This window comes from Apis mellifera, linkage group LG1, assembly GCF_003254395.2.
Source record: "Apis mellifera strain DH4 linkage group LG1, Amel_HAv3.1, whole genome shotgun sequence".
NCBI classification, from domain to species: Eukaryota; Metazoa; Arthropoda; class Insecta; order Hymenoptera; family Apidae; genus Apis; species Apis mellifera.
In genome coordinates this window covers 23,613,942-23,640,223 of record NC_037638.1, presented here as the reverse complement: position 1 = coordinate 23,640,223, position 26,282 = coordinate 23,613,942, and the positions used below count along the sequence as shown (strand labels likewise).

Here is a 26,282-nt window from a genome sequence, read left to right as displayed (position 1 = left end):
AGAAACGAATTATTGTTCCTCCCTCCGCGAGGATATTGCGCGTGAAAGTCGCGTGACGAGAAACTGTGTTCCGGGCGGAGCAAGTTCGAGAGGATCGTTTCTAAATCTGTCGGAATTGTGCGAACTTTATATCATCTGCCACGCATCGTGCAATTTTCCAAGTTAAAATTTATTAATACATTCCACGCAACTATTTCTTCGATTTTTTAGTTTTTAAATCTGTATAATCGGAGATCTTGATTGAACCTGCGAATAGTATCTGTATTCGATTCGATACGTTTATTTAATAGAAATTGACGAAATTATTCATCGATAGAAGAATCGAATTTTAGCGAGATTTCTTGAACAAGTTGTCGGACGGATCGTCACCGACCGAGAATTATCGGAGGGGAAAAATGAAATGGTGGATGGAAAGTCGCGCGTCATTTGTTGCACAATGGTCGGTCGAAATTGTGTTCCGATGTTGGTAACCGAGTAAAAGGGGGAGGGGAGGGACGATATTCAGGACGAAAGCAATTTGTGTACACGCGAGAAATTGTTTCGAGTTTGTATTGTAAAAGCAATAGCTCGGTAGCTCTCTCTCTCTCTCTCTCCCCCTTCCACTTTGATTTTGACGTGCGTTTAATAGCCGCGACCGAGCCGCGTAGAGTGATATCGGCAATCATTCGTCTCGTGTTTACCGTGATAGAATGGAATCAACAATCGTGGAATCCGCGCGTGATTATACACGACGACCGAATAACGCGATAGAACGGGAGCGTTGTCGGACGATTTCCATAGGACGAAGTTATTCCGAGGCGCAGGTAAACGGCGCGAGTAAATTATCGTTGCAGAGCGGAATCTCGAAACGGGTCACACCACCGAGAAGGCCACGGGGCAAACGCTTCTCCCTGCGTCTTTTGACCTACCCTTTCTCCCGGATCCTTCTCTCTTAATAAACCGACTCTTGTCCCTTATCCCTCTCTTGGTGTTTCAAAGTCGGCGCAATTTTACCGCAATACCACTTTATTCCCTTTATTCGTTGCCGCGCAACCGTGGTCGCCGGTGAAAAGGGGTTCTTCGTCGTCGTTGCCTCGTTCTTAATTACGTATGCGCGTATAGCACAGTTAAGTTTTACTCGAGAGATTTTTGCCACGATTCAATCCCTTTATCTCTTTTCCATCCAATCCGAATTTTAGATATCGATAAATTTACGTAGGATCGTGTTCCTTTTCCTTTTCTTATCTCCGGATGGAGGAGATGATTCGTTTAATCGCAGAGTGGAAACATTTTCTTACTTTTCTTAAAATCTTAAAATCGGAGAATTACTTAAGAAAAAGCGATTTAGAGTTCAATGATTTAACGGAATGGAAAAGAGGGGAGGGAGGAGGGTAAATTTGGATAAAATGTCGAAAGGTGAGAGCAAGCGGCACGGATACTCGATCGCAATTTCAATTTCCTTCTAAGCTGGAACACGGTCCACCGTCTCATTTTACTGAATCTTCCGCACGATTGCTCTGCCTCCAAACTTTTTTCGTCCGTGGGGATGGAAGCACGAGCCTCCCCTCCCCCTCCTCCTCCTCCTCCATCCCCATCAGAAGGAAATTCCACCGTTCGGGACAAAAGGGGATGCCCTAGTCGGCGCAATATGTCGGCGATTCCCTGCTATCGTGGAAAGACAATAAAAGGTTGGGCGGATGTGCCGATACACGGATACACGGATGAGTTTGTGTTCGCCGTTTCTCTTTTAAACCTCGCTTTATAGTTTTCTTATTGGAACGAGAGCGTAGGGTAGGACAGGGTTGTTCGTGTCCAGTGTTTAAGAAGCGCTCCTCCGAGGCGTACGGCATTCGAATTTTCAATGAGCTCTCGAGGAATATAAACAATCGTTCAACGCTCGGTAAAAACTTTTTTTTTAGATATATCGAACTAATAAGTTAACTCGAATTTCTTTAGAAACTCTTCCTCTTGTACGATGAAGAATCAAAAGAACTCTTGTACGATGACTCGTTCGAGAAGTTGCAGGGAGCTTAATGTATATTTCGAGGGAATGTACTCGTTTCTCGAGGCTACATTAATTGTCATCGCTCGAAAGTGCCACGAATATTGGAGAAGTTGTTTCGTATCATGATGATCTCCAAACTTCATAGAAGTTAGAAAGTATTGGCGATTCGATCCTGTTCGAGGCGAACCTCGAGAAGGATACGAGAATAATTAGACGAGAAAGTAGTTGGAGTAGAGAATGGGCGAATCGTCAACAATATATGGCCGTTCCATATATTCGTCGTTTATCCCTTAACGGAAATGCGAAATCGCTGGGACCAAAGAGAATCGATGCGGCGATGCTGTGGTAAATGATGCATCACCCAACATCTGATCTGATTTAGTACCCTCAATCTCCACTGTTTACGTTAATTGCTTGCGCTTTGATTAGGGAACCATCGATCGGGAAACTCCCCCTCCCCCTCCTCCTCTCCTCCTCTCCTCCTCTGCGTAAAATTAACGCGAGCGATTCGCGTTTGCGCGCGACAATGTCAAGAGAAGACGATGCCGCATCTTGAATCGAATCCGCTTGATTTTCCCCGAAAGCTGTTTGCCGATTTAATCGAAATTGCCTCCCTTAACCCGATCCTCTTCTTCCTTCTCGCCTTTTCGGATGAAGAGAAATCGAGAATTCTTCGCGATTAAACCATATTTTCCCCCTCCTCCTCCACTCTACTTAAAAGTACGAAGAGATCCGTACTTTTGCTCGGTGGAAAAATGGATAAGATGGAGATCGATCGATCTACTCTCGGCCATAATCGATCTTAACGGTAACGCGTCGATTGATTACCTATGCGGACGTTAATTCGATTCTGATTGGAACTGTTTAACTTTTAATTGGAATTCGCGATGAGAGGAGGAGAGAGAGAGAGAGAGAGAGGGGAAGCAATCTGTATTCTTGATCTCGAAGCTCAAAGAGATTATCTCGAGGGAGCTCGAAAGGGGATACGGCTGATTCGTGGAATTAACTTTCTTCACGATTTCGTCGAGCGTTGGATAGGATTGGATGAAATCAATAAGTGGAATAAATCAACATAATTTGTAGATGTTGTTTTCCGAAATGAATGATAATTCGACTATTATTATCATCAAGACTGCCTGTTAATCCCGTTGCTGTTGAATTTCGCGTTGCTCTGGGATCTATTTCGCCCGTTTCACGAATTCAATCCACTTCGCGGATTATTTTTCAGAAAATAATAAACGATCCTTCGAAAGAAAGGAGGAATCTTTTTGGGAAAAATTATCAGATCAATTAAAATGGATTGCTTTTTTCTTTTTTTGGAGAAAGAGATGAATGCGCGAAAGAGGAACCGCGTAGAAAATGGGCGTGAAAATGGAAAAATCCTGGCGGAGAAACCGACCGACCAGGATGCGTGTCATTCGTTTATATTCGTTTTTGGACAAAGCAGATAAAGTATCGCGCACATAGCGATACGGGTTACTGTATCACGTTTGGCTGCACATCTTGATTCGATTTATCCACCTCAATATTTATAGCCGTTTTCTGATAAATCCGTGTGATTTACGCAGCTATCGCTTTCACCTATCTCGATTTCCCGAAATTTGTTTAATTCGTAATAAGCAAAACTATCTGATCCCCGTACAAGTTGCTTTTTCTCTCGTAAAGATTCGAGAATGAATCGCAAATTCAATGTAAAACTGAAACCTTTCTTCGTTCATTCGACACATCGCCTCGTAAAACTCTCCAAAGCTGAATCAAAACTCACGCGAAGAGTCCATCGAAAATGAATATCGAAATATTCGCACGTTCACGATACTTGAACCGCGTGGAACGAGTTAAATAAGTCTTGTGACGCGCGATTCCTCATCGTTATTCCTCAGGATAATGGTACTTGGAACGATGGCCCCTCGAGACAGGGTAGCTCGGGTTGGGAATCGAGAAAAAAGAGGCGAAAGAAAAAGGAAGGGTGTTGCATTGGATAGAAAGAGACGATTCCATTCTTCTCCACTGGCCTCCTCAGCTTACCATTTTCGGTGCATTCCGTGTTTAATTTTCCCGGTTGCGTGTTGACTGTAAAAAACCGAGCTCCCTTCTGGAACCGTTCCATTAAACCGAGTGAAAATATCGAGACAGGTGGCCCCGTCAAAAAAGGGAATTACAACCTCCTTTGTCGTCCGTCCAATTTCCACAATTTCTGGAATCGTATGGGAAAGTGGAAAATCGTAAAGAATCGTGTCGGCTCGCTTTTAAGAAGAGCGATATATATATTATCGACGCGTTTGAAGATTTAGAACGGATCGAGGCGTATTTCTTCTCAATTCATAGATATTAGAAAGGTGTGTTCGACGTGGAGTAATTTTTTTAGGAATTGTTTAACGTAATTGCGCTTTGAGAAAAAGATTTATACATATGTATGTATATTTTTTTCACCCATAAAGATAATGACGAAAGTTTTGTTTAATCGCGTCGAAAATATTTAAACGTTGGGACGAAGAAGAAGAAGAAGATTTATCGAATGACGCTTTTCACAAGGAAACTTTTTTCATTCAGGCGTTTGTTAAACAGTTTCGCGGAAATAATAAATCTTCCACGTAACTTTCCATAACGCGATATCTCGAGGTATTTTTTTCGTAACAAATACAGCGAATTGGACACGAGTCGATGATGATAATAATTCCTGTGGTGACTTCGATATCGATTCTACTGGAAACATTCTTTGTGCGAAGAGGAGACGCGGATGGAAAGTTTTGTATTCGATTTTTCGAGTTTCGTCGAAGCGTCGAAGGAAAAGCTTCGATAAAATGGGTGATCCAGAGGGGAAAATAAGATAAGGGATGGAAAAAGACGCGTGGATTTTTATTACACGGATGGTCGAGGGATTGTACGATGGCAAGTGACTGGGTTGCGGCTTTTAAGCGAGTCAAGGCAAATTCATTAAAAGTTTGATTCCATTTCTGGTTTCGATGTGCCCAACGTCCACCCACCCTTTCTTCTCCCGTGCCATTTAGAGAGGCTTAACGATGCCTCGTTCCAATCCTTTTCGTTATTATTCGGTAAACTTTTAATTGCCCGTATATACAATCGGGTGAATAGATTCTAAGAGATAAATACAGGATGAGAATCGCTTTAAGTTGTAAACTCTTCGAGACAGTGTCCTCGTCGAAACTTTGTCACGATGAATTATAATCGTAATTCGTATAATATATAATAGGAAATTCATAACCTTTTTATTAATTTCGATCGGAGTATTCCAATCATATTTTCATTTCAAAGATTTAAAGATATATATATTTCCTGTATATTTCTATTCCATATTTTTCCATAGTTTTTATATTCTATTGTTTCAAACTATTAAGGGATTAACTTTTATTTCAGCTACGAGATTTTCGTACGGGATTTAACGTTTTACAAAATGACCGGCTCGAAAATACAATTTATTCCTTTACGTCCCGTTCCTTTGAAAATCACGCGGATGAAATTATCCTTAAAAATTTATACACATAATTTTAGATTGATATTCTCTACGCAATTTCAAAACGTAATTTTCTATCTGTATCCGGATTCAACACATTAAGTCTCGTAATACGTGAAATATCGCTCGATTGATCCTAGATATTGGTGAAATTTCATTTCTGCGTTACAATCGATTGAACGAATCGTCACGGTTGATCTATGGATTCGTACAACCGGAAACCGCGTATTAAATCAATATTGGCGGAAGGCGAATAAGCGTCGCGGAATAACTCGAGGACTATTATTCACGCGGCGGAATAAATATCGTTGCGAATTATGTATTTACCCGGTCGTGGGGGGCAATTTGTACACGCAGCAGACGTATCGAATATCGATATCGAGGAGCGTTCGAAAAAGGTGGCGGTCTACGAGTTAAAAGTCGAGCGGATCCCGTTTCCCGTCGCGTTGCACACGTGTTGAAGCAGCAGTGAAACAACTTGCTGCCCATCAACTTTTTATCACCGCGATTTTCATGCCCCGTGACGTGAAGATGTTATTGAATCGCTAATTGAGCGGACCACGCGAATTGTTGTCGACTCTTCCCGTTCGGTCGCCTGAACAATTCGATTCACTTTCCATTATTTTAATTTGTTCGAATTACGTGTTATCCAACCTTGTCGGATCTTTGCAATTCTGATATATTTCCTCAAGTATAAATTCGATAGAAAATACAGGAGAAACATTATTAGCTGGATATTGTAACAGGAGAAAATTATAAATACGAATTTCTAGAGATAATTTGCTTATAGTAAATATTATCAATCACTGTAAAATTTTTTCACATCGTATTTAACACGCTCCAACAATTTTTCTCTCTCTCTCATCTGCGATAGGATAAAAATAAACAGTGTTTCGTCGAACGATTCACTACATTGACGCGAAGGAGATTCATTTACTTCAGTCTCGTTTTTGTCAACGTTCCACTATTTACTTTCGAAGAAGATATACGTCCAATTTTATTTATAAATCACCTTGGAATCTCCCGTTTGAAACTGTACGAGTGAGTGAGACGCAAATTTTATTTTACGAATTTTCATACGGTCCTTGTCCATCTATTGTCTGACCACGATCGCTGGAAGATCTCTGGTCCCCGGAGAAGAACGACCTTCGCAGTTATGGGCGACAGTTGGTCACAGTTTTTCTTCCTCCGTCTCACGTTTCGGATCGGTTTTGGATAAACAGAAGACGAAGAACTTTTTATCCCGAAGGCTCGAAGATGGACGACGTTGACGATGGTTGTTTGTCTTTGACCCGCCGCTTCGAATCGGTTTTGTTTAACCCGCGTGAAATTCAATCGAATTTATGGTAATTCATCCCTGCGCGCGCAGATTTCTATTCAGCTTCGGGGCAAAACATCGTTTCCTTGCGTTTCAGATGTACAACTGCCTACTACCCGTTTCTTGCCCCGTTTCCAGTTCGCGTTTGTAATTATACGGTTAAATATTCGAACGTCTCTGTGAAAAAAGCGTGTGTATTTTATCGTGAAATACGGTAAATACGCGAAACATTCTCCATTTCGATCCCTTCATTGGAAATTGAAATAAATTCGAGGGGGAAATTTATTTATTTTCTTCGTGTTGTTCGCGTTTACGCGTTTTAATTACACGCGTTTCAATTATCCGGCGAATTATTGTTCTCTATCAGAAAATCGTTCGGGTATTTATTTTTCGCGTGGCGGTAAAAATTCATTCGTTCGCGCGGAGGATCAAAGGATCTCCGATTTCGTCGATCGAGATTCAACGTGGTTCATTTCTTTACCCGCGTAACACGACGAATTTCCCGCATCGTACGTGGCAACAAGGACGCTTTCGACGGATTTTTTAAAATTTCAATTTCAATCCCCGGTGAAGAGAGACGCTTTCGGCTTTAAATGCGAATTTCCACGATGTCGCGCAACCCATTTTTTCCCCCCTCGACACCTTGTCAACACTTTTTCCCTTCCGCATTTTCTCGACGCGCTCGTCTATCGCGCTTGACCGTCGATCAATTTATTTGACAGCCGACTTTCGCGGAACAAACGGGGATCATCCCTTTTTCGACGACTTTTCCTCTCTCCCTCCTCCCTCCCCTTTCCACCCCTCCTCGAAAATCAAACCGCTTCCATATTCGCGCGAGAACATATCGATTGGATAGCTCGATAATTAGAAATTTTCATCTCACGAGGTTTTTAATTTCTTTTTTGACAAAGTATTTCGTCTCGAAGGAATTACGTATTACGCGTGTTCTCTACAAATATAATAAATAATATATAATATTGGTAAAGAAAAAATTATTGTACAAAATATTAAATAAAATCCTGACGATCAACGATTCTCACTATATCCTCATTTTACAATTAAATAAAAAATTAATAATAAACCAAATTCATAAAGTAAATAAAATAATAATAAATTTATTGATATAAGAACCAATAAGAAAGAAACTATTAATAATAAATTTATTAATAAACAATTTAATCTATTATTACTTAATGAAATAAAAATTAATCCAAAAACTCGTAAAGTTAATATAATTAATAAGAATAACAATCAAATCTCAAATAAATATAAATTCAATCAATTTAATTAAAATTAAATAAATTTATTAATAAAATAATTATAGCCAAATTTCCAAGAATTAAGCTTAAATTATTTATTTTATTTAGAAATAATATTAAAGATAAACATTATACAGTATTTGATATGCACTTTGCACGGTTAATTGACAAACTTGGGAACAAGAGGAACGTTTCTTGATAATAATGCGAATTCTACGAGCACACCTCCTCGCCTTTTCTTGTTCCCTCTTATTCAATTGTTACGAGACTCCTCGCCTTTCGAGGCGATCGATCCTCTTCTTATCGAATTTGTCCCTCGAAGCTGATATTCCACAATTCGCGACGTTCGATCGATAAAAGTTTCGACTTTCTTTAAAAAAAAAAAAGAAACCTTTCTCCAGAATTCGTCCACAATATCTCGAGCAACACTTTTCGCGACGACAATTAAACATCGTATCGCACGCCATATCAACGGACGAACACGCCTCTTCTCGTCCAAATCCACCCCTTCGTTTCGTCCGTTTGCTCGGCTATACTCACGTCTGGTCATCTGTTATACACAGGCCGGATACCTGTCGTCGCCCAACGGGTCAAAAACAACGCGCGTCCTCGTCGAGCCGTGTTGGGACGTGACGTAAAAAAAGAAAGAAAAAAAAGAAGAAAAAATCGCGGATATCGGTGAACGTAAACCGTCGGCATAGTTTTATATCATCGGGCCCAATTATCGAAGGGTGATTGTTCCCTCTCGAAATCACTCCCCCTCGCGAAGTTCCACAGACAGCTGTTTATTTTGGTCGACGCTTTCGAAAGTCGCGTTTCGATTTTTCCACTTTTTAACGCGGATGGACGGGAATCGGAACAACGAGATTATAGAGAGAGAGATCCGCAATTACGGCCGCTCCATCATTTCGAAACTCGTCGATACGGAGGGTTATGGAGTTGTTACGCCAGCTATTAATGGGGAGATGTTGTTGCAGACCCGAAATCCGTTCGATTACGATATTATTGTGGAAGGTTTCGAGATATGATACGGGGATCCGCGTAACGGTGACGAGGTGGTGGTGCAATTAGCGAAACTTTCGGATATCAGGGAGGGTGGAAGGCAGGGTTTTCAGCGCGGAGAACGATAATTTCGATTTTCGGTTACGGGGAATGGTCGGTAACACGTTCGTAACGATTGTTATAGAGAAGGGGAGGAGGAGGGGGTATTAGAGAGAAGGTGTATTCTTACCGATTCGGAATCGGGTAATGGAAACTGTTCCTCGAATGGTCGAAGTTGGAGAATGGGGCGAGTTGGACGCAACGGAAACAAAGTCGTTCCGAGTTTGGGAGATCGTTTTCCTTCTTGGGACGATTTTTAGACTCGCGCCTGTTGGAAATGTCGTTTATGCCCCGTCGATCGAGTCGAAGGATCTTGAATGAAAATTATTACGGGTTATTAATCGATCTGATAAATGGGTGATACGTTTGTTGGTTCGAGTAAGAAGGGTGAGTGATGTAAATCGATAATTCCTCTAAAACTTTCCTTCAAGAAAGATAGGATAATTTGATTCCCGAAGCGGAACTCGCGTCGTTATTTACGCGATTCGTAAGAACTCGCTTAAAGAACGCGAAATTACGAGTCGAAATTGGAATCGAGTTGAAATTTCCTCGAGCGTTGAAATTCTCGTTGATCAACATTCGCGTTGCTGGAGCAGCTCCCCGCGCTGAAACGTGAAATACGTTTATCGTATCAATCGCGAAAATTCCCGCGATACAAAGGCGAGAAACGTTGGAAACGTTGGAGGATCGGGTGATTAACTGCAATTAAGAAGGTAACGAAGATGGAAATTAAGCGGGCAAATCGGTTGGAAGGAATTTAATTTGGAACGTGTCAAAGTTTTCTAATAAAATCCATCGTGGAACCATTGTTTGGAACGACTCTCGCGTCTGTTCGCCCGAAAAAGGGCCGCGATACGATTTTTCATTCGATTCTCGACTCCCTTCACCAATTGTATCCCGCGTTCTTTCATTCGGACGAATGTGAATTAGCTCGTCGTTAATTTATTTAAAACCCGGCTCGACGTTCTACCATTGTGAAACGTTAAACATTTCTATTCATTAATCCTTGTCTCGCCCCGTTTTTTTCTTCGATGATTAAATTCGATGATTATTCGTCCCACCCGTTTTAATATCGTTTTTAATATCGTTTGTCGATCGTTGCAAGAACAACAATAACACAATGGATTTTAATCGAATGTTTCGAATATTTTCGTTAAATCACGACAAAAACACGAGTTTGTATTTAACTCGATGAATTATTTGATTCGTAAATCGAAGGAAGGGAAAAGAAGAAGAAAAAATCGGCGTTGAATAAAGACAACATTTTCCAACAACGCTCGATTTCAGCCGAAAGTGGGCAGAAACGCGTCGCGGTGAGAAAAATTCGTGAACCCCCCCTCTTCCTCCGTGCAAACCGTGGAGAATGCTCGGTCGAACGATGAAATGTTTTTATACGGCTGCGTTTTAACCGGCGTGCGTGCGTGGAACGCGCATCGACCCGCATCGTGGAACACTACGCTCGTAACCGACTAACCCCCTCGCCGATTTCCTCCGAAATTGCATTTCCCCTCTCGCTCCCCTCTCATCATCCCTGTTAAAATGGTAAAATTGGCCAGCCAGTAAGGGAGTAAAGTGGAAATACGATAAAGGGACGGGATCGTATAATACTGTACACCCTTGATCGTTGTGGCACGGTGTGCTTTAATTGCAGACTTTTTTTTTGCGCGCCAATTCCCTGGCGATTTCCTTTTTTTTTTTTTCGTTCTTTCTTCTTCTCTCGATCAAACATCACGGTTGTTTTATAAAAGGGCTCGGCCTGGCCGTGTTACCACTGCTCGTTCAGCTTTCAAATAGCGAGGAACGAACAATCGGGTGGAGTAATTGTTTTTAAACGGGAGCAATTATTGCCTGGGCTCGTGCTCTCGGGGAGAATGCATCGATTAAATCGTCGATTTGCGTCTTCTTTTTTCCCGTACGATCTCGATATTTCTCTCCGTTGCGTCAGATGGGCGAACAAGATTCTCTCTCTGATCGTACGGAAGAATCTCGTACTACCACGGTAGAGGAATCAGGTTGGATCTTTGTTATGGAAAGGGATCTGGCAAGGGATGATTCTCATTTTCGAGAAGCAGAATCTTTGAAATGTTAGCCGAGGAACTAGATACTCTCGAAGAATTACTTTGTCAAACCTCTGATCGTAATCTTTGGAAAAATTCGAAGATTTTACATAGTTTCGAATCCTGTTTACTTTCTCTGAAGAAGATATATCTAATGGTGATATTTTTCGAAATAGTTGTCTTTCTTTCGAATCAATGAATTTTTAGGAAAAGAGAAGACGTTCACAGTTTTCTAAAAATCAAAAACAATTCATCCAAAGATCAATGAATCAAAGAAACGACGCATATTTCTCGATGTTGATTGCAGTTTATCATTCAAATCAAATATATTGTAATTGCAATTCAACTGTAATAGAACAATCGGAAGAATGAAGTCGAAGCTCAACACTGGAAGGAATTTTGCTAAAAGTTGCTCGTAAAAAATTATGATGAAGCGACGACGCGTCTCGAATAGATGCTGTTTATCGTTTGCTTTTGTAGCGCGTGTAGTTGCGTTTCTTTGCAACTACACAGGGCGAAAAAATGCGCACGAGTAAGGGGGAGATAATTAATCGACGCTGAACGCTTGAATCCCCAGGAATTCGTACGGGACGACGAGAAATTCGGCCAAGAGATATAAAACTGGGGGAATTTAATGCACGTTACGTGAACGCTCGGCCAATAAACTGCGCCGTTGTCGCGGCAGGTGAAACTTCGCAGATGTATGTACCCGCGTGCATTGTCCGCGTGCTTTTCATCAGAGACATTGTTCCCGCTTGCTCAAACATTCTCGCGTTATATACATAATTCGTTATTTATTAAAAAAAAAAAAAAAAATCGATGCCTCTCGTCGATCCAAGGAATACATTTCCCGAAATATGAAAATTCTCTTTTATTCTTCTCTTTTTATTCCATGACGTTCCATCGAATGTCCGATAAATAGGAATCTGATACGAAATTGATGTATATTTTGGGACAGAAATAGAATAGAAATAATGGATCAAGGATCGTGATTAATATTTCGTCGTACAAACGGACGATGGAGAAATAATTTTCACGAATGGCGATCGAAGATGATACGACAGGGAATGTTGTTCATCGATGACGTTTAAAAGATTTTCGATCACGGCTCGAACGCGTTTCGGGGGAAATTCGTGGGAGGGGAAAAGATTTTTGGGCGGAATGGGTGATTTAGGGGCCACGTCACGGAGGAAGCAATGGAACGATAATCGAGCTATATTACGTAACAAAAAATTAATATCGAACAGTTTCGTACGATTCGGATGAAAATGATTGTCGTTTCGTAACCGGAGGTTGAAATCGTTATTTGCTCCGAAAATGTACGAGTCGTTGAAATGTACGTTTGTGGTGCACAACTTTCGTCCATTTCTATCGCAGTTTCCATTGAATTACACCGATTGTTGTCGGCCAGTTGTTCGTTTGTTGCATAACGCTTCACAGCTCGTCCGCATATCGGCGGACCAAGTAACTGCCTTTTTATTAAGGAGACAGAGAAACACGCGCGTTTTACGGGCAGTAGAATTATTCCTCTTTTTATCAAATTGATCTTTCTCTCTTTCTCTCTCTCTCTCTCTTCTTCTTTATAGTTACGTTATTGTGATAACAATTGTAACCGTTGCACAATCGTTGCACATCGTAACGATAAAAATATCGCGATGACAATAAAGAAATATGCCCGTTCAATGGGGTGAAAGATAGAATTTAAAATAAAAAAGGAAGGAGTACACGTTATTGATCGTAACTTTTTAAGAGAGGAAATTCGTTCTCTTTTTTTTTTTCATAATAATTGATCGATTTATGAAACGATATTCGATTGATCAAACGGATGGATGCAATTGGACGATACTTTTTTTCCCTTTTTCCCCTTTTTTTTTTTTTTGAAAAATTAACATCGCTTTCCCCGAACACGGTTGACGTGTTTTATCTTGCGATTCCCGAGCGACAAATCGTTTTATCGACAGCCTAGCAGCAAAATCGCGGAACCGTTATCGCGGCGCAATCCATTTTTTTCGGGCCAATAAAGGGGAAGCGCGTATTTAGATGGCGTCAACCGTGACAAATTTCCTCCGTCCTTAGGTTATTTTCGGCCGTTGTTTAATCAGCGTAACGAACGCACCGTATCCGTGAAAATGCTCGCGTCCAATTAGCGAGTGTTACTTGACTCGTGACGTCACACATCGATCTCTCGTAACGACGAACGAACGACGACGAGAGAGACGAGTGCTGCGTGCAACCGGATTGCAACCGGTTATCCAATACGTACACATACATACACACGTGTTTCATTCACGCGTATTTCCTCCTCCTTTTTTTTTTTTTTTTTAACATATTAATCCGGAGGAAACGTGTGAGTGATTTTTTGTTTTTTTTTTTTCGAAATCTAATTTAATCAACGCGAAATTTAACGCGATCGAATCGGTTCGTTATATCGGTCCGTTGGCACGAACGAAATATTTGATCACTTTTGGAGAGATTACTTCGTCGATTTAAAAATTAAAGGTAAATTAATTGTTAAACTTTTTGGGGAGAAGGGAAATAAAAAAAGTCGAGGCAGGTCGATGAACGGGATTTCGTTAGAAGGGATATTTGCCTTTGATTAAATTCGCCGATGAATTTATTTAATTTCAATCGGTATTTTTTTTTTTTCTTTACCTTTATTCGAGCGCCATACTCGTTATTTTCTGTATTATCGGAGGATTTTATATTATACGTGGGAAACAGTCGAGCCACGTATGCGACGGACTTATGCGGCACGGTTGGCACGGCGCAACTTGCGACGCGTTGCCGAACAAGTCGTGGAAAAATTGAATTCCCCTCCGTTACACGGTTTCGACGCCCTTTTCTCCCGGAGACGCCCTCGTTGCGTGTCCGCTGCCTCGTTATCGTTCCGGGAAACTTGGTTAGGGCGGTTAATAAAGCGGAGAATAAATGAAATGCACGTAGAATTTTTTTTTTTTTACAATTCGTGTTTTCATAACAAATGATAATAAGGAAGGAAAACGTGGAGAAATGTAAAATTTTCTAAGAATATTATAAAGAAATACAAGAATGTTTGTACAAGAATCTGTAAAGGTGGAAAGAAATATATACTTTTAGAAGGACACTGTATGTGTGTGTGTGTATTGTATTTTCTTTTTTCTAAAATTTAGATTTCACAAGATGTTAAAATTTAAAATTTTATTTATTTTTCGATATTAAAAGTCCGAGAGCATACATTCTCCATACCGATCCTCGCTTTTTCGGGATAAACTTAGTGCAGGTTGGTACGTGCTAGCCGAGTTTCGTGCTTTCACCTGTAATGGCGCCACCAACACATAGGGAGACGCTCCCGTGCACACCTGAACCGTGTATATCGAGGTTTTACGAGCCGTCATCGACGTACGTTGTACCCTTCAATTTTACAAGGTTTCTGCTCGCTCGATTCAACGTGTCGGACTATTCGTTGATATAAAAATTCCTCCAAAGGTTCCTTCCTTCCTTCCCCGTCATCACTCAGACGACGCGAGTCCCGTGAGTTATTCAGAAAACCGACTGCTCGTCGACCGAATCGTTTACATTCTCTTTTTATTCGATTTTGTACTCGATACAAATCTCTCGATCTCTCGAATCTTGTAAAAGATTTAAAAGTAAAGATTCGATAGTAATACGGTTCTAAGAAAATCCAATCTGCCTAAGAGTTTAGATAAAATTTTATAAAAAAAAATAGATTTAACATTTGGAAGGAATATCAAATAAAATCATCAAAAGTCTAAGTCTATTAAATATATTTTCTGAATATTGATAATTTTTAATCGAAGTATGATTAATCAACATAAAAATTATTTCAAGAAAATACCATCTCCAAAATTTTTTAAATTTAAAAATCGCTCCCTCGCGAATGAGAAACAAAAAGAAAGGGAGAGGGGGGGAGAAAAAAAAAATATTTCATTCTCCTGCTGCGTTCAATTTCTATTCATTCTTTGTATATACCTCCGTATATTAATACCTCTCTACGTTATAACAAATGATTAAACGAACAGTTAAATTGATATAGGAAAATGGACAATGGCTCGCTCGTACACCAGTATCATTTCTCATTCATATTATAACGTCCCGTTTGTCCTGGCTGAAAGAAGCGAATTTCGCGAAATATCCGCAAGGAATTTCCTTGCTTGCCTGGATCGAACAATCGGGCATAGAATAAAATATGTGTCAGTGACGGGTTATCGGGCTTAGCTAGCCGGTCGCTTTGTGTTGGCGCGGAGTCCACGATCTCTGCAGAATGCGCAAGAATCGATACAAGACGTGAATTCGTTTATCGTATCCCTCGCGATCCTTCGCGGTCCATCAAGTCGGCTTATTCCACTCGTAAATCGTCGATTGTTCCGTAAGGCTGACTTTTGACTTTATACTATGATATCCCTTCGATTCCCTCCTCTTCTTTGTTTCGATGAATCGAGACTCGCAAATTACAGCTCGAAACTTCGTAGACGAATCATGGTGGAAACAATCTCGCTCGTATGATTTCGAACGATCGAGTAAATAAAAGAATAAAGGGGGAGGAGTCAGGAGAGAGAGAGAGAGAGAGAGAGAATTGGATTTATCAGAAGCGTGATGCCTCCTAGGATATCAATTGTGAATGCGCGAATTCGTGGTCGTCTTTCCGTACAGTTTGTTGGCAAACGGATAAAGGATTAAGGGAATGAACTGTTCAAAATCGAGCAAATCCTCGCGCCATTTAACAGTGTTGCACGAATCTGTGAGCTGTCGGCCGTCGGTGGACTCGTTCATCCGAGTAATTATTTTGCGCCGTTTAAACGGAAGCGTAAAGTTTGGAAGACCGCAACAACGTCCCGTTTAAATAAACTAGCACGCACACACCTGTATCCCCATCAACATTTCTATAAAATCGTAATATCAGAAAATTCTGATTGCTTTTTTTTTCTTTCTTTTTCTTTTGTTTATCTCTTTCTTTTTAATCGATCGTTTCGATAACGATTGAAAGGCGAAAAAATTATTTAGAATAAATATATCGAATATTCGAAAGTTTAATAGATATTGTAGATAGTACACAGGATCGAATTTCAGGATTTTTCTCGACGCCATGCTCGAGCGGAGTGTTATTTCTATTCTCCATGCGAGTAACTCTCAACGAGGAAGAGGAGGAGGAAGGTTGGTGGAGAAATCATGGTTTGGGGGATGGTTGAGATGCAAACGAGAATGGTGGAGGGGGACGAGGAAATCCTTTAGCCAAGGATAGTGATGCCTTTTTCAAGGGGAGGAAAAAGAAGTTTGCATCTCCGGCCACTTCTTTTCTCTCCACGAATGCGCAAAGAATATCTCTTTGTTCCGTGCAAATTAGATTCTTCCAAAAAAAAAAGAGGGAGGAAAATCGTTAAATCAAAATAAAGCAAAGGAAAATGGAGGAAGGAAATTTGATTCGCTTTAATTTTTTTCTTTTTTATCTAACTCGAGATCGGTTCACCACCGATCGAGTCCAAACTCGATAATCGAATTCCAGCTGGAAAAACTTCCTCCCAACTTTCCACCCAATCTTGAAAAACCGGAAAGTTGTCCTTCGTTTTAATCAACTCGTCCCGATCGACGAGTAGTTGCCGACAAAGTTCATCGAACTCGAGCCGCCTCGAAAAATAACTCATCGATATCGAGGTCCGTCGAGGCGTGGCACGAGACTAGCTATTCTCCCGTCACCTCTCTCTCTCTATTTCTCTCCCCTCCCCCCGTGGAATTTATTATCTCGTGATCAAGAGAAGCGTCGAGACGTAAACCTCGTTACCAAGACGGCGATGACGATAGATGGATAAAAGTAGCCACTGAAAGAAAGAAACGAGGGCGGGACGAGAAACGAACGATCCAACGTGTTTGCATAAAAATTTTTACGCGCCAAAGGAGTAGAAAGAGTAAAAGAAAGGAGGAGGAGGATCCGTGTGGGACAAAGGGAAAGGAAATTCATTAGAATTCGATCCGCACCTTTGAACTGACTTCGTTATCGGAAAATGTTATCCCTTCCCTTCTTCTCGAAACACTTCCGCCTCTCCACGACCACTCCCCGATCATTCAACGACAAGAAGCAACGTCTAATAAGATGTTTGCAGCGTATGTTAAAGCGCATCTGTGCGTACCGTTTGCCATCTGGCCGGGCAAATGTCTCGATCCGGCCGGTTGGACGGACGGATCGCTTGGAACTCGGTGAAACGACGAAAATCAATGGGGAATGCGTGTCAGAGGGATGACGGTCCCTGACGGTATACTAGCCGAATTACACGGGATATCGTGGGATCGTGGGTGTGTATCGGAAATTTCACGGATGCGCTCACGTCATCCTGGCCCGCAAACACGGCGGCGGTTGGTGAATCACGAAGAACCCGTCGTGATTCGCGGAGGAAGATCGATTAATTATGCGGAAAGGGAATGGGTCACGAGACGTGGGAAATTAGGTGATAATTGGCTCGTTCGTTACGCGTGGATTAAAGTCAAGAATCGTTTCACTCTGATTCCTCGCGGGGATTTCAATGCCGGGCGTAATTTCATTTCGAGCTCGAGTTAGAGCGAATCGTCGAGCACCATCGTCGGTGAAATCAACACGAGTATCATACCGGCTGGCAATGATTTCGCCAGAGTTTCATTTCTCGTATCCTCGATGTTTCAACTTTTTTTTTTTTTTATTCCTGTCCGTCCAAACAAAATGATCTTCGAAGAACGATAATTCGATAAAATTTCGCTTCAAACTCGTCCCAAACTTCTCGAAAAAAAGACAGCTGTTGAAACGATCGATCCAAACTTCTTTCCTCCCCTCGTATTCTTTCAAAGTTGAATTCCAATCTTGTCCCGTTATATCGTCCCGTATTCATCCCGCGATAAAACAAACTCGCATCTCTGAATCTTGAATTCAATAATCCACTTGTGAATTATTTATTCCTCGTGTTCTGATCTCGTAAAAATATCGCCAGCGCATAAGCGCTTTAAAAGGCTCGGCCGATACGCGTCCCTTCGAATCTTTCGCGGTGTCAGCCTCGATGAATCGTAATTTTCAAATTTATGATAACGATCCATCGCAACGGCTGATTGCGTGCGTATATATATATATGTCATTGGCCGTTGTTGTTCGCGTTCGAAAATTTACGAGTGTATCTCGGTGAACGAGAGCCACTCCATTCACTCGGTGAAAACGTCTCTCTCGAGCGGGGAGGGAGGAACGAAGGGAGAGAATGATAAATTATGCAGAAAGAGAATTGGCTACCGACCGGGGAAGTAGGGGAGGTTGGTAGTGTCTTGTCCGCGCTCTCCAATACTCGAATACTTGTTCGTCGCGGAGGAAGGGATCCGCGCAATTTTAAATTTTCACCTTCCAATTTTACGTGTTTGCGCGTTTCCCGTGTTTACTAGAAAATTTCGATTCGGGAATAAGATTACGATTCGATTCCTCGCAGGGGATACACGGTGAATAAGTTAGAGGAAGTGGCAAAATCACTCGGCATTTTCGACGACGAGATACTTAGGTTAAGACTTTTTTCTTATCTATATGAGGACGATGGTCGAGTAAATAAAATTCCGTCTCTCTGTAAAAAATAATTTTCACATCAAGTTGACGCGAGTTTTATTGTCGAAACAGAGAATTTGAGTCACGAATCATCGAATGGAAAAGGGAGGAAAAAAGAGGGGAACGAGAAGGTTTTCAAGTTTATTTTCTACCCACAGGTAACAAATATACAGAGCGTCAAAGTCAACCATACCTCAGCGTCCGAATATTTTCGTTCACTCTACGTATAGGATCCGCGATATATAAATTTTTCTCCGCCCCGAGAAATTTAAATGGAACGCATAATTCTACCAGGATCCACAGGCTGTCCCCGTCGACGCAATACCACTTTTTATTTACACGTACGTACGTACGGATCGCGAAATTATTCGAGCTTGATTCCACCGTTTTATCCCGTCCGTCAATATTTGCCGAGTTATCTCGGTCGCGAGATACCGTACACATACGCACGTACACATACGTATACGTATAATTTTCAATGTTTCAAATTTTACATGGAGTCAGATTTCGATCGAAACTCCATCCGTGGAAACAAAATCGCGAACGGGCTCGACCGATCGTGTAAGCGTTTAAGAACGCGTTAAACTCGTCGCGTTATTCCATTTCGCGATCCTATACGCGATGATACGCGAACGCAAATAGTATCGGTTCACAGGGAGATCCGAACAACTCGAAGCAAACTCAATAGCGCGCGTATTCGCCGGATTTTTTTCGTCCTCGTTCCGTGAAAAAAAAAAAAAAAAGGAAAGAAAGAAAGGAAAAACAAAAATCCGAAAAAAATCCAATCCGCGACTTTGACTTATACGTCTTTTTTTTCGATTCGCTTGTTTCACGTTACAATCACCGGGGCTATAGATCGTGGAATGATTTTTTGCGCCACGTCCTCCTCGTGTATCGAGGATTCCCGATCGGCGATTGGAAGGGGGAGGCTGGTCGCGAAAAATTATTATTTTTTCGAAACGGGAGATTCCGGCCGGGAAATTGTAGATCGCGCGAACAGGAAAAATCGCAGGTGGAAAAATGTGAAGTTTTGTTCGTGGATCGAATTAAAGGAAAGGGAGAAGCAGAGAGAGAAAGAGGTAGAGATGGAGACAAAATTAATGAAAAAAAAAAAGGGAAAAAAATGGAAAAAATTTTTTCCCTCCTGTGCCCACGTGAGATTTGAACGCGGTCGTATTCAGCATTCACGGGTTCCATTTTCTTCGGGTGTTGCGTTACGATGCCATACTTTTCCCACGCTCGATGTCGAGACATATACATTCGCGCCTGTACACATTGTTGTGTGTTTGCAGCGGTCGCGCGAGCGTAAACAGCCTCGAGGCTGAAGCTTAGAAAAAAAAAAAAAAAAAACGCGCCAGCGGTTGCTTTTATTTTCCAACGGTTTTATTCCACGCTGTCTTACTTATTCTTCGACATCGTCGCGTCTGGGCTGGTTTTTGTTGCGTGACACCGATTTCTTTTTTCCTCCATTTTTCTCTTATAAAACGACATCGTCGCCGTCGTCGTCGTCGTCGTCGCACAGGACGATGAAAGGGATGCTCCTCGTCCACCGTCTTACGATTCCTCCACGAATGATTCCTCTACGAAATATCGAGTAATTTTTAGTATTCGAACGAATCATTCGTTTATTGTCCTCCCATTGAACGAGGATATAATAACACGTACACGTGAAATATTGGATTCGTATTATACAAATATCGGAAGAGTAAATCAATTACCGTTGCGTATCCGTGTATTTTTAAACTGTTTCGAGTTTCTATAAACGGTTAAAAATCGGCCCGCAGTTATTTTTTATCATTATTTTTCAAAACTCGTGTTTACCTCTCGAGTTCGTTACGATTTTTTCTTTCTTCCTTTTCCCGTGTCAATTTATCTGGCCGTTTGAAATTTGATAAATCAATGACATTCGCGCTCGTATCGCATGCAAAAAACATGACCCACGATAAATTCGAATCGGTGAATCGCTCGATACGAACTTCGAAAGGAGAAAGAAAAATTTTTCTCTCCCCTCGGATTATCGTCGTTATTATCATCGAATCGCATCTTATTATCCGATTATCCGCTGCCCTCGTTTCCGTTTGGGCGACAAGAGTCGAAACGGTTGGCACGGACGTCGACTTCTCTAATCCGTGGCACGCCGGTCGTTACGGTGTCATCGTGACACAGCGCGGAGGCGCCCCCCTCCTTTTTCCGCCCTCTTTTCCTCGCCAGGGGATATATTCGAGGGCCGGACGCGAAGGTTTGCGCGGCGCATTTTAATGAACTCGCCATCCCATCTTGTTTTCCAGCGGTGTGAGTCTCCACGGCAGAAGGGAGGAGGCGCAGGCTCCCAGGCGGGGGGCGCGGGGGGTGGCGGTGGCGTCGCAGGCGGAGGGAGAGACGGTGGAGCGGACCGGAACCGGAAATGGCTGCGAGGTGGCTCCTGCTGGCGCTCCTCGCCGCCCACGCCGCGGCTCTTCCTGATATCATTAGGATAGGTGAGTATCTTTCTACAGTCTCTACCTTCTCGAGTTAAAAGGCTCCCCTTCTCTCTTTTCACTTTGCTCCCGTGCCACCTCCCTTTTCAACCGTGCACCATTTTATATCCCTTTCTCACGTCTCGCGTTTCTCACCTTCTCGGAATTGAGAAACGAAATTCTGTAATCGATACCGTTTCTTTTCGAGAGGTCAACATCTCGATCGATCAAAGATTTCGACCATTGATCGAGTTTGTACCCACTCGTATTGCATTAATTCTTATGGGAAAAAATTCAAGGGTAATTTTTAAAAATTAAACTAGGGGACTACTTTGATAGGCTTTAATTTCTGTAATCCTTGTCAAATTTAGATTGGAGGGATCATCGTTAAGCAGATATTATCCCTTCAAGTTCGGACAGACCTCCGCAAAAAAAAAAAAAAAAAAAAAGGAAAAAAAGAATAAAATGGCGAGGACTTTATAAGATTTAAATAATATCAATCCGTTCGAGATAAATTCTTGTTGAATTATCACGTTTATTCGCTGTTTGTAAATATTTGTATTGTTCACGTTGAACGTACGAAAGATTAATGGTATCGGGCGCAGTGTGCAATATCTCCTCCCCTGAAAATACTACACGCGTGTCTGTTGCCGCGTAAGTAGTAACAGCGGTGCACGGTCAGGCAACCGGGATGACAAAGCGAAACGTTCTCCTTGGAATGCTGGGAATGCGGGCAACGTTGTAGTACCGGTAGGTGGTCGTTCAAGTGATAGAATCGCCTTTTTGCGATTCGTGTAAACGATAGCAACAGCTTAACAACGCAGAGTTTCAACGGCGAGCGTGTCGTTGCGCGACTTTTCATGCTTTCGTTGAACAGCTATTGTATCGTTTTATCGCAGAACACGCTACTTCACTTTTCCGCAACTACTTGTCAAACTTTTAACAAACAGTCGTTGGCGGTATACAATAGAATATCCGACTAGTATTAGCTTTTTACAATTATACCTCGTGCGAACGAATATTTCTCTTTAAATTCGAAACTCGCGAAATCTGGTTATTTCTTACCGATTTATCGTCGATCGATGTCATCGAGAAGGAAAGGAAAACCACGATCTACGTATTATATTATAATAATTTCCAAGCATTTCCTTTAATCATTTTATCCACTCAAATAAAATTATATAATCTCGTTCTTTATTCGTCCCTCGCACGAGTAATTAAACCCTCGTTCCACGAGTACGAATATCGTTTGTATCGATATCAATTTATCAATCGTTTTCTTTTTCTCCCTTTTTTGTTTCGCATCGTCGAGATTCGTACGCGAAATAATTCATTAACAATCGATGAATATTCAAGTTTTTTATTAATTCGACGAAGCGTTAGATAGATGGGTGAAAAAGGAAGGCGTCACTCGATCGAAATAAATTAACCAGCGAAACCTCGTTTCTTTCCTTTTCTTTTTTTATTTTTTTCAAATCGATAATATCAACGGCCTTTTTACGCCGGATCATAACTCGATCTCGGCGCGATTAAACGCTCCTCGCGAGAGGATACTCTCGGCGGGGGACGAGGCCTGAGAGGAAATATAGGTAGAAACGTAACGATAACCAGTTCCATCGGAGGGGTAAAATTTTACGGTGAATTCTAAGGTTTATCTCGACTCAGTGGTGTGCCAAATCGACCGAGATTTATAGCCGCGAGGATTAACGTTTCCTTTCCCTTTGTTTCGCTCTCAGTCTCCCTTTATGATCTCCCTCTCTCTCCTCTCTCTCCCCGTAATCCGGATTTCTAGTGTCTTTATTACGATCTTTCCTTTCCTTTCTTTTCTTTTCCTTTTTTTTTTTTTTATTTTTTTTCCTTTCCCTTTATCGGGATTCGATACTTTGGATACTGGTGGATACTTCTGGAAATTAATCGATGCCCATCCTTAACGAGAGACGTAAATCTATCGCGTGAATTCTATAAATTGTGGAGTCAGGTTGGCGCAGATGTTCGCCAAGTTACTTTATGACGCGCGCGAGATTAAAATCAATTTATGGCGCCAATTCCTTTCCGCTTTGAATTCGATCGAATCGAACTCGCTCGAGATGAGATGAGCCCGAGATGAGAACTTCTCGTTTGCTTCGCGTCAATTATTTTCTGAAGAATCTTTTTCTTTTTCCAAGATTCGAATAACAATTATTATCTCGATTCGATAGAATCAAAATTTTGTTTTTTTCTTATTTAACTTTGTTAAAAACTTCACGAAAAATGTTGAAAATTATTTAATACCGGACAGTTGGAAGTTTCAACGTTTCCTATCCTTCTACTTCTTTCATTTTATCTTTCTGTTTTTTCTTTCTTTCTTTCTTTCTTTCTTTTTTTTACTGACCTATTTTTGCCTTATCTGCTTCTTTACGTTCATTGCATATTAACGTCACGAGAATTACGCGGCCATTCTCCCTCGTTGGCAATTCGCCCCATTTTCCCTGGAAAAACTGTATCTTTCCTCCTTCGAACACCGTACGATTGCGGTGTTTTTTTCACGATCCATCCTTGAACAATTCCTTACAATCCTATCGATCCACGCGATTTCAATTATTAAGAAATATTCGACTCGCACATTCGAGCGATCGTTGAAGGTAAGAAAGTGTCCACATTTTTTAGAAAAAAAAAAATCTTCTTTTCGTTCGCAAAGGAAGGAGAAGAGTCGTTGCGTTCGTCGAAAGAATTGGTCAATATTTAATAGGCGTGGATGCTCGCGAGGCGAGTAAACTTTTAGATTCCATTATTTTCTCAGCGAGGGCGTTATTTCGACCGCCTCGTGGCGTAAGATCGAAATAAAAGAAAAAAGGGAGATATCCCCGCGCGAGGGGAAAAAAGTAAGGAATATTCACGCCTCGCTCCTCGTCAAAAGTAACGCTTTAACACGGATGCGTGATTTCCCAGGTGGGCTGTTTCATCCGTCGGACGACAAGCAAGAAGTGGCCTTTCGTTATGCCGTGGAAAAGATCAACGCCAACCGGGATATCCTGCCCAAGTCCCGTCTCAGCGCCCAGATTGAGCAGATAAAACCGCAGGACAGTTTCCACGCTTCGAAGCGAGGTGAGCGAATGTGTGTGTGCGTGCGTGCGTGTGGACTCCGTTTTTCTTCTCTTCTTCCATCATCGACCAACCCTCCAAACCGGTCTCCCTCACGGATATTTAATGTCTTTCGACTCGAAGGGAGAAAGGTCTCGATTTTAACCGGGTAAATCGGATCCACGATTATTTCCTCTCCTCTAATCGCCGTGTTTTCAACAACGGTTTAATTTAGAGAAATTACGGATCAGAGATTGGACACGGATGGTTTGGGGAAATTAGTGTTATTCGGTGAAATATTGACTCGCGTTAGTTATCGATCTGCATCATATATGGATACACACGGTTATATTTTTCACGGGTGACATGGACAGGCAAAGCGAAAAACCAATAGGCAGCAAAAACGGGCAGGACCACCTCTATCAAACATACATCGGCCAATCACGGTATACCGAAACTAATATGAACCTGTTGTGATGTATAACAATGGAAAAACAGAGTTTTTTAATCAAAAAAAAAAAAAAAGAAGAAGAAGACAAAAAAAAAGCCGAGTTGAATCACGAGCCCTCGCGACAAACTACGAAAAACTCTCCATTAAACCGATCGTCAATCCCCTGATTTTTTTATTTATCTTAACGAGAAAGGGGTTGAAGAAAAACTATCGTCCCAGCTATCGTAATCAGTAATTAATAGACTTGGGGAACGGGTTTCCGGATTAACAGATGATCGTGTTTGCGAAGTCATCGAGGTAAATTCGATAATCGTTAAGCGGAAAATAGACTGGGAGGGGGGGGGGGGGGGTTTCATTATCGGGTTTAGTCGAATATGCGCGGGAGTTAAACACCTCGAGTTCTTGACTTACTTTGATCCTTGGGTAGAAGTTTAATCGGGTAACGCGGTAATTACCCACTCTTAATAGGTATCTTCTTGCGTGGCTGGTGGCACGCGGTTGTCAAACCGCGGATTTCTAATCGAATCTCTTTCGCGCCTTTCCCGAGAGAAAAGAGGAAAGTTTCGCAGAGGGAAGAATAACAACTAATAAGATGCCTCGTTGCGTGTTTTCGTGAATTACAAAGGGAATTACTTTGCCAAGCGTCGCATGGTTACGTGGTTCGAAGCCACGTACGCTCTCCAAGAAGACTTTTCGAACGGGGAACACCCGTGAAGATAATCCAACTTCCATAGAATTTTCCCTACGCCGGTTTCCCTACGAGTTTCCGTTTTACGACAACTATTTTCCAAGTTCCTCCCCCGACATGGGAAAATAAACTCGCGTTTCCTCGCTGCAGATTTCCCGTGTCAGCTCGCGTCCCCCTCTTGTCAATGTCGCGTATCCTCGGCCAAGAAAAGTTTCTTAACAATGTTATCTCGGTTCGCCGTTGTCTCCCGCCGAGTCGATAACCATGTTGGCCCCTCTACTCCCCTACTCGTCTCCCTCGTCTTTACGACGAATTAAAAAAAATCACAGGATATTTTCCTGTTTTCTTTAAGGAAAAGGTTGAAGCTACTTTTTTCACTCTGTCTTATCGTATATATATATATATATGAATTATCGAATGGATCAATTGGACAATTATAGACAACATGGAACAATTTATAATTATCCTCGAGTGAAAAATCCTCTCGTTTCCGCGCAAACGTTGGAAACATTTGATCGTGAATTCGGGCGATCGAATGTGACTAATTGAAAGGAAATATCGTTAATTTCCTTGGGCGTTGATTGTATCGGATCGGCCCGAGGCAATCGCGAAAACGAACGTAATTATACGATCGAATGGCTTAGGAATAATTGTTATCACAATGGCAGGTGGCGGGTTGGAAATCGTTGGAAACGGGAAACGTCGGCGGCCGTTTATTAATCGGTTGCAGAAATCCGCCGCCGCCGCGGAGCAGCGATAATTATTTTCGCGTGTCGGCCGATCGTCACCTGACTAATTATCGAATTAAGCCCTTCAATTTATTAAGCCAAATTATTAAGCTCTTGCACGCACACACACACGTATATATATATCACCATAGTAGTTTTGGCTGACCC

At 41.7% G+C, this 26,282-nt stretch overlaps 1 protein-coding gene across 4 annotated transcripts in view; it reads left to right on the top strand.

Moving 5' to 3' along the window:
- LOC408645 (glutamate receptor, ionotropic, kainate 2) overlaps positions 1-26,282 on the top strand; it is a 218,096-nt gene that overhangs the window by 43,102 nt on the left and 148,712 nt on the right. For all 4 annotated transcript variants that reach the window (XM_016910874.2, XM_006571433.3, XM_026446071.1 and 1 more), the window contains 2 exons: positions 21,020-21,208; positions 24,116-24,271. In XM_016910874.2, the coding sequence (XP_016766363.1) occupies positions 21,136-21,208; positions 24,116-24,271 (229 nt within the window). In that variant the 5' untranslated portion in view covers positions 21,020-21,135. The remainder of the gene's footprint in view (positions 1-21,019; positions 21,209-24,115; positions 24,272-26,282) is intronic.